The sequence below is a fragment of the Crinia signifera genome, chromosome 8 (genome assembly GCF_055691185.1).
Source record: "Crinia signifera chromosome 8, ASM5569118v1, whole genome shotgun sequence".
Taxonomy (NCBI): domain Eukaryota; kingdom Metazoa; phylum Chordata; class Amphibia; order Anura; family Myobatrachidae; genus Crinia; species Crinia signifera.
In genome coordinates, this window is record NC_139224.1 from 29,888,367 (window position 1) to 29,898,225 (window position 9,859).

General features: G+C 37.8%; 1 protein-coding gene across 17 annotated transcripts in view; it reads left to right on the forward strand.

Annotated features, from left to right (window-relative positions):
* Positions 1-9,499, forward strand: part of CADPS (calcium dependent secretion activator) — a 388,847-nt gene extending 379,348 nt beyond the window's left edge. For all 17 annotated transcript variants that reach the window (XM_083156060.1, XM_083156054.1, XM_083156062.1 and 14 more), the window contains 2 exons: positions 2,231-2,335; positions 8,302-9,499. In XM_083156060.1, the coding sequence (XP_083012186.1) occupies positions 2,231-2,335; positions 8,302-8,481 (285 nt within the window). In that variant the 3' untranslated portion in view covers positions 8,482-9,499. The remainder of the gene's footprint in view (positions 1-2,230; positions 2,336-8,301) is intronic.
* The last annotated feature ends 360 nt before the right edge of the window (positions 9,500-9,859 follow it).

Sequence of the window (9,859 nt, forward strand, 5' to 3'; positions counted from 1 at the left end):
CCATCCATCTCTTAGGGCCTACCTGAGATTTAGTGTCCCTGTCACTAAAGTTTCCTTCAGGTGTGGTATAGATATAGCTAGGTCAACAATGTCTAAGTTGACCCCAAAAGGTCAACACAGAAAAGGTAGATTTTCACTTTTTTTGGTGTAAGCTTTAACACCTGAGCATGTGGACCTCCAATTAGAGTACTGCTTTTGCTCACCATGCTTGGACATGATACCATTCTCAGTCGGAGTCCACGTGGATGGTAAAGTATGAAAAAAAAGTCCAATAATTGAAAAAAATCATGAAAAACTCATGTCAAAGTTTTCATGTGTCGATCATTGCCATGTTGACCTATCGCTAGTGTTGGCCTTTTGACTATATCAACCAAGACATTATCCGTCAACCATCTGTATACCATTTCCTTCTTGTTCCTTATGTCTTGATACAAAGAACATTTTTCCTGTATTTCTTTGTTCAAAAATGTCTTTTCCTTGGGATCGGAAGGTTGGGTGAGATATAACATGTGAAGCACATCTAATCCCAACCTTCTCTTACTGTTGCAATAATGTTTGAAGATATTTATCGGCTAATGCTCCTGCATACTCACTATGCAATTATTGGGGCAATCATATAATTTTTGACTGATCAGCCTAAAAATTATATAGAGTGTACCCGGCTTTACAGTATATATATATAGATCTGTGTGAATGGTAATTCTTGCATTAGTGCTTTGTGATTTTTGGAGCAGTATATCATAATTTTGTTTTATGGTCCTTTATAGGGGAAAGTTTTTTTGCATCTGTATTCATGTTTTACTATAGGAAAACTTAAAAGGGATAGCCACCAAGAGAATCTTTTCTTAAGTGTTCACCCTTTTCGCCATGATTTGACTTGGATTTTCAAAACTTTTCTTTTCAGTGTCTTCTAAACACAATGGGGCAATTAAAAGATCCATTTAATTTACGTACAGCCATACAAGAAGTATTCGTTAGACTCATTCATCGAGTAAAAAAACAACTGTAATTAGCTGGTTTGTTTTGAGCATCTTGTGTAACAATAGCAATTTCAAATAACTATTTTAAAGAATAGGGTTTTTGTTTTTTTGTTGATCATAAGTCAACTTTAATTCAATGCCAATATTAGTATTTGTGCATAGGTTATTTTAAATTTGTTTTAAACCTCCATCTTTTTCAACAGTATGATGTGTATCATTTTTATTTTATAATTACTATTATTTTCACATAGGATATTATTTATGTAATTTTTTTTTTAATGCGTGTAAGTGGACATTTTAGCATAGACAAACATAATTCCCAGGCTATAACCATTTTTTAAAGTGCACAGAAATAACCTTTGTGCATTTTTTTTTTTTTTTTTTGAGAAAAGGAATATTTTATTTCGGACAAAATGCTAGGGGATGTTCCAATTTTCTTTTCTTTTTGAGCTTATGCATGTTTATTTTTTTTAGCTTATTCATTATAAGATTATTCTAATGCTGCTAAGTGGAAGAGAAATATGAATCTCTAAACAGTATTGTAGATGTGTATTGCTCCTGGAATATATAACTCTGCAGGGGTGGCAGTCTGCGGTGACACAGCTTCAAGCGTTGTTCACATGTAAGAAGCAAAATTAACCCTCTTAGAGGGAAGATTTATTTCAACAGCTTGATCAAAGCTCATTTGTATGTGTATGTGTTCTGTTAATATTCTTGTCATTTAAAGCAAATTGATAACACATTGGATATGCAAACCCAGTTAGTTATTCCATTGCATATTACCTGGAGTTCTGTAAACTTTTTATTTTCTGATGACGATTACGTTTCACATTATTTCAGTAAACCATTATACTGTAGCCTTTTAGATTCTTACAAAAGGTAAGTTGAATTAATTTTGATACCTGGTATTTTATTTTCAGTGATTTCTGTTTTAACACGTTGGACTCAGTTTCTTTTTATTTATTATTATTTTTTATTACATTTTGGGATTTTTTTTGGGGGGGGGGGGGGGGTTCACTCAACTCCTATAATGAAATACAAGAATATATTTTGAATTATTCAATATAAAATAAATAATTATTTTTAATATATGTTGAATAATTACAAAATATTAAATGTCTTATTACTTTGAATAAATTAATTGATCATTAAAAATGCCTAACCGTTTGGCTAATATTGACCACTTTTCTCTGTCATTACTGTTTCTCTGTTATTACTGTATGTCTGGAGAACTTTCATCTGTTTTTCAGCAATGGTATACCAGTACAATGAATGTTGTATGTACCTGGCTGACGGATCGTATGGACCTACAGCTTCACATTTATCAGCTGAAGACCCTCATAAGGATTGTCAAGGTAAATCTGTTGCCTAACACGCGAGTTATAGATAAACTTGCCAGGTTTGTTTGCTACTAAAGCTGGCCATACACTAGAATGACCTGCATACAACCATTCAGGTCCTAAGAGTGTCTGAACGAGCGATCCTATATGCTATAAAAGCACATACAATCTGCTTAGCAAATCCAACAGATCATATGTCCAGCACATATAATCTGAGGATCGACCTCTCGACCCGCTGGAACCGCACGTCGAACCGATATTCCTCATGATGTGCGCGCAATCCATCGCATGACCCATCGAAATCGTGCATTCCTACAGGATATCACTCTAGTGTACGGCCATTTTTAGTTTTCCATTGCTGTTTAGCTATATTTTCTTATCAGCTTTAGAATTAACAAAATATTATCTTAAAGCTGTTAATGTATCTTCCTTGTGAGATATAATATCACTGTCCGATAATGTTCTGTTCTTGGTTGTTCATTTGTTTCCTAAGTCCAATCACTTGAAATATTTTAAATAATTGATAGTAACATATTAACATTACTGATCCTTTAGCCCAGGTTAATCCAAATAATAATAATAATGTTGCAGATATATAAAGTATATGAAATATATACATTTATTGTCATTTATTAATACTAGGTCATTTTATGTTGCAGAAGTCATTTGCAGGGAACAAAAAAAATATTAAAATAATAACTATTGATTTTTATTATTATGAAAATGTATTTCTACTTGATGATTCTAAACTAATTACACAATTAAAAAAAAAAAAAAATGTGACAAAATAAAAAAAAATATTTAGGTCTTGTTTTTCAAACCATGGAAATAATTAGTATTTTATTTTTACTTATGTATTGAATTTTTGCAAGTATTATTTAACATTGTCGGTGAAGCCGTTTCAACCAAGATAGAAAACGTTTCTGCATCTGTTAGTGATGCAAATATTCTTCACAGCATATTTTAATGTATTCCATGATCATTAAACAAAATGCAAATTGATATTGTTCTTATAATTAGCTGAAGTAGTTTATCCTACAATGGGTGTTTACACTGAACTATAAGAGATCACAAAGGTGAGATAACATACCCGGAAAGTATATTTTTATTCCTGTGTATGTGTGTCTTGGACTAATGATAATTATTTCAGTGTGAAATCACAGTGCCTTACCATGAAATAAGATTGTAGGAAAGCTTAGATCATTTTAATATTCATTGTGGTTAGTTTAAGATGTATTTAATCTTACTCTTTTGTAGCTATTTACAGAGACTGATAAATGAACAAGTACAAAAACATTTTGTTTCCCGTACAAAAATACCCTTCATAGCTTTATTTATATCGTGACCTGGTACATCTTTTTTTAAGTGACTGCTTAAATTTACTCGCAATAACGTGAAGTTTTATACAAATACTCTACTGAATATTTTCTGTTTTGTTCAAATAAATGTGCACAATTTTTTAGCTGTGCGCTTCCCCGAGTACGTAATTTGTAACTTGAATTGAAATTATTATTATGCAGGTGTCCTGACACGTATGTATTAAACTGATAATAATGTATCCTTGCTCTGTAAATACAAATGACATCAGTGATTTTTTATTTTTTCTGAAGCGTTAGGCCTTAAGGCCCATACACACTGGGCGACTTTGAGCTGAAAGTCGCTCAAAACACCCAGTTTGAGCGGCTCTCAGCTCAAAGCCGCCCCCGGGTTTGGATGCCCCGGCGGTGAGCGGTGAGTGCTGTTGCGTTCTGTTCTGTATGCTATCCACGCCACCCTGAAGCGTGGCAAGCAGTGGCGGAATGCGTCCTCTGACCTTTTTATACCCCCACTATCCACGTCGGCGTGGAGTTGGTTTTATATAGTGTGGCGAGCCACCGAGCCCGAAGCGTGGCGAGCCCCGCACGGGGATGCGGAATACATGTAAAGTAATCCGCGTCCCCTCACAGGGCTTGCTGTGCTAGCCACGCTTTGGGCTCGGCGCCCAACTAACATATAAGTACCCAATAATTTTTCTATACAATTCACAATTCCAGATGGGTCAAGAAAATTGCAGAGCTCTAAAGCAGGTGTGGATTTTTATGTTGTCAGTAATTAGGTCGATAGGTCGACCACTCTTGGACAACAGGCACTAGCTCGACACATGAAAAAGGTCGTCATGGCCTAGGTTGCCATTGGGAGAAAAAAAAGGTTGACACATGCAAAATGTCCACATGGGAATGGTCGACACATGATATGTCAACATGGGCTTTCACTTTTTATATATATATATATATATATGTGTAGAAATGTGCCGACAGGGTCAATGTGTAAGTGTACCGCGTTCCCTCTCATGGCTCATTGTGCTCACCATGCTTTGGTCTCAAAGTCGGTTTTAAGAATAAAAATCATGAAAACATGTCAACTTTTTGCTTGTGTCGACCTAGACCATGTTGACCTTTTTCATGTGTCGACTTAGTGCCCGTCAACCTATTGACTGTCGACCCATCAACCAGATACTCTCCAAAGCGACCTCCATTGGTTTTCATTATAGGCTGCATGATCGCTTTAGAACACTGGTTTCCTATTTGGAAAGCTGCTTTTTATGTCTTCTAACATTGGGACAGATGTATTAAGCCTGGCGAAGAGATAAAGTAGAAGGAGATAATGCACCAGCCAATCAGCTATGTTTAAATAATGACATTTGAGAGTTGATTGGCTGGTGCGTTATCTCTTTCCACTTTATGTCTTCACCAGGCTTAATACATCTGCCCCACTGTCCCTGTAAATAGGAATCGTTTGCCTGAACACGTGTGATTACCTGTATTTATCCATTTACCTGCTGAGTTCCTCCTTACATTATTCTGGATGCATTTGCAATAAGAAAATGAATGGATGTACTAAAATGTAGACTACTGAATTGTGAGTACAGCTCACATTTGTGGAAAAGGGAAACAGACATAAGATTGAGGTAGGGGGACAATGGTAACAAAGGCTATTCATATAGAGCCATTTAAGGGGGTATTATCACAAACCTATAAAATAAAGAATATGCTTAAAAAAAAGATACATTTTCCATTTAGCATCTATGAATTTGCAATCAACTCCGACTCTTTACAATGGCCACATTTCTGACCAGGCCACTGCTGACATACATAAGGATATGCAGAACCAGCGCCATATTTCTGGGGATTTCTTCACGAATGTCGGGCAGGCTCCATAAGCACTGTTGTGCTGAATCTCTTTATTGGGTCACTTGTATCATTGCATATAGGCAATCAAGTGTTGTTATTTTTTTTAAGTGCTTTTTCCACCTCACGCTGGGCTGAGCCGCACAGCCAGAAACGGGAGCGGCCCACCAGCGTCTGAGCAGGTGCTCAAACTCTGCCCTGCATGACACTGCGCATGTGCAGTCTGATCCCGGGATTGGAAACTCCAATCTCGGTATTGCAATCCTGGCAATTTTAGGGCCGAATCCTGCCATTGGCCACACTAATCACAATGTCAACAGTTGTGATATCAACACTGTTAAAATGACAACAGGCAACATGTCATCTTGAAAGTTCATCAGTCAGAATATCAAAATTAAGAGTAGGGTGCAGGCGGGAGTGTTCTGGAAAGACATCGGGGGGAGGTTATGGTTAGGCTGCGGGGGAAGTTAGGGTTAGGCTGCAAAGGGGAGGTTAGGGTTAGGTTGTGGAGGGAGGTCAGGGTTATGCTTCAGATGGAGGTTAGGGCTAGGCTGCGTGAGGGTGGTTAGGTTTAGGCTGTGGGGAGGTTTAGGTTTAGGAGAGGTGTCTTAGATCTGCATGCGCTTGCAAAATCATTCGATGGTCCGCGACCATCGAATGATTTTGTCCCTGCACGCAAGGCTGCCAATGGATGTTTATGCCGAACAACCACTCGCAAGCGTGTGGGGAAATTGGCGTGCGGGGACGGGCGTTCGTGCTGGCGGCGCACAGATGACATGCAAAGCTGCGAATTTTTACTGCTTTGTGTGTCAACCAGAATGACCCCCTATAGCCTACCTCTTCCACCAGGTTCACTCTGCCGATGCCACGTGTATACAGTATGTTCTGTATATGCAATGTATATGTAAAAATAAACATATCATCTGCACATATCTTATACAAATATGAAGAGTAATGCTTTTATTGTGTAGAATTTGACTTATTTTCGCAAGTTTCCCTCCAGTCTACAATACATTTTAATTGGCTGCTTGTTTACTGACCTGACAATTATTTGCAAAACTGTATTATGAAATGACATCATCAATAAAGACAATTAGTCGCTAAGGACATTTTTAAAGGGTTAACATCACAGAATTGTCACCTCATTAAACAAGTCAGTAATAAGTGATGCCTACCGGGATTGTAAATGGGCTACAGTGGCACTATGTGCAAAGCTGCAAAAGTTCCACTGTTACAGTGAGAGTGCGAAGAGACAATATCAAAGCATCTTCATCACTATCACGTTCATTTTCACCTAATTTGCTCCCATCCCTTATCATCATTAGCTTCTAATTGTGTTATACAAGAAGCCATGGCGTACATAAGTCCATACTCAGTGAGACATCTTCTGCGTCAGTTATTGAAAAAAAAACGACTGGTTTGGGTTTTTGGAAATATTGTGCATTTTTTTTATATATTTCATAAAAAACAATACATAATTCAGATAAAATAGCTTACAGCATAAAGGAGGTGACAAAGTATCCACAATCACTATACAGTGGAAGTGATGGTATATTCCTGCTACCACCCTTACGGGCGTTAGTGGGCAAATCCTGCAAGCTGAGAGAAGTAGGCTATGGCAGCAGCCACTGTACGTGATTTACATACAGATAGTGGTAGATGCTCAATTGGTTCAGTAATACCACTCAGGTGCATGAGGGAGGGGTTAATACAGAGTAAGTAAAAAAATACATTGTTTCCCCCAGCTCACTAAATGGTATTAGTTATGCTGTGTTCTCATTGCCGCCCCTGCAAAATCCCGGGTTTTTTCTTGCCGGATTTTTGGCGGGGCACAGAGCTTCTCACCTAAACAGACCCCTTCATACTGCACCTTAGACCCGGGAATTTCCTGTGTCTGCCCCTTTCACACTGCTTTCCATGGTCTGCCTTTTAACAAGTGTGTGGAATTTGATTGGGTGTTGGGAAATTTGTACAAATTGCTGTGATTGGCTGTTTAAAAAACAGCTTTCATTGACTGGCTATCACATATCACATGATTACATCCCCAATGAGCTTGTTTTTTGGCATCATGTGTGAAAAACACAGGTCTGTGCTGTTCACACTGCTGTACACCCATGTATTACCCAGGAAAAACCCTGCAAAAAAAACCCTGTCCAATTCCCGTTGCATATCACCCAGGAATTTCACAAAAACCCTTTCACACTGAGACAGGACACATGAAATTACTGCTTGCCCTGGCAAAAACCTGGGTTTTTGCAGCAGTGAGAATGGGGTATAACCAATCTTGAACACTACATGATAATAGAATTCAGAGATATTGGTTACATATACCTGCGCAGGTGTATGATATGCCCCCAAGCCACATCAAAGCTTCTCTGTATATTGGAGGTCCCTAGCGCTATATTTAGGTGCAGGGTGCGGCACCCCAAAAACTATCATAAGCTAGAAAGCCCAGTGCGGCACGCCAGTGAGATACTATAGTGTTAATAAATATTAGTGATAGGTAGCCGAAGCTATATATAAAGACTGTACGTGATTTGTCCATAAATAGATAAATTTCTTCAGGGGTAAGAAATCAAAAATGATAATGCAATACCATAATTGATGTAGGTCATTCATAGCAATACGTCCAAATTGGAAAATTTGTCTGGTTGCATGACCACGTTAAAAATGGAATTCACATTCAGTGGATAAGCGGGTCTCTAAAAATTGAGTCATTTAGAACGGTGCGAGAGTGCCCTTCAAACATATGTCTGTTCTCCAAGTGCAATGAAAGACTTTCCTCATAATTATTTATTTTTGCATTCAATGTAGAAAATGTATCGGGACTTTCGATTGCAAGGTGTCTTGGACTCCACGTTGAACAGCAAGACCTACGATACAATTAGAAACCGGTTAACGGTGGAAGAAGCCACAGCTTCCGTCAGCGAAGGAGGCGGTCTTCAAGGGATTACTATGAAGGACAGCGATGAAGAGAACGAGGAGGATGATTAAATGACTTGTAGAGGCTGAATGGGATGTAGTCCGGTATTCAGTGCATGTCTGTTAGCCACATTAGGGAATTCTCTGTCCGCTCCAAATGCCCATAACAATTTTACCAATACGGTGATCATTCTAGCTGTGTGATTAAAATTAAATGATGCACTACATTTGGTTCATGGGTTTCCGAACTCCAAATGTATAGGATCATAAGCAATATAGAGTACCATTGTTTAATACTGTTAATTGAAATATATAGAAACATGCTAGGTATGCCCCCTGTTTTCAGCAGAAATATCCAATGCTTCATTCCTGTAATGTATATACATTGATGGTAAATTGTTGTGCATATGGTAATAGTAATGTCATTTCTGTTGCGTGGATGCCATCCGCTCAAATGAATGAAATCAATTAAAGGCTTTGTTTTTAAAGAAGAGAGAGGCTACACCCAACCAGGTTCCACTATGGCCATCCATTCCGATCCGAAGTTTCTTTCATCCCAAATTCTAAGTCATACACGTTACTTGAACATCCTGTTAGTTACCTTGAGGTTACATATCAGCGGATTAGTATTCCGAAACCAGAACTAGATAAGAGACATCCAAAACCGAACAAGCTACTGTTTAAACAACAAAAAAAAAGAATTAAAACAGTTTTATGTTAATGTCTTCTCTTTAAATGTTACATTTTGTTTAGATTTTAATAAAAGTGTATGTAAAAAAAATACAGAAAAAAAAACAACAAAAAAGATGACTTTAATAACAGACTTAGACTATAAACTGTGTTTATAAGAATATACAGTACTTATTTCCGTAGATTGTAACCTTAATTTACATTATTTTGTGTTTCACAATTGTTTTTATATCTGCCATGTACATTGCATTTTGACCAGTATTTGCATGTAACCGGGGTCCCTCAAGAAGCTTTTTATCTGTGTAATATAGTGGATCCATCTTGCTTTTGCCTTACAAAAGCCTACAGTTGTAACAGTGTAAGGACTGTGGCTTCTCAATAAATAACTCTTCAGATGTCATCAGTGTGATGTCATTGCTTAAATATATCTTGCTGGGTTAATGACCATTCCTTGTAAATGATTGCCCATTTAAAAAAAGAAAAAAAACTGAAGAGTTCGGCTGGAATCCTGCATGGCCATCGGACTCACACTGCATTACATTAACCAATCATCTACTGTTATTTTTCAAACACAGCCTGAAATGGGGCCTACACACGTAGCGATTAAGGGATAATAAGGGATCACTTAGAAAATGCGCTCCGTGTGTAGGGGAATACAGTAGCTACTTAATCACCATGGTCAGGTCAGATTGTTCAGTGGCGCAGTGCTGTGTGCTGAGCGATCTAGCATTGCTCAAAATGCTCATTGCTTCGTGTGTAG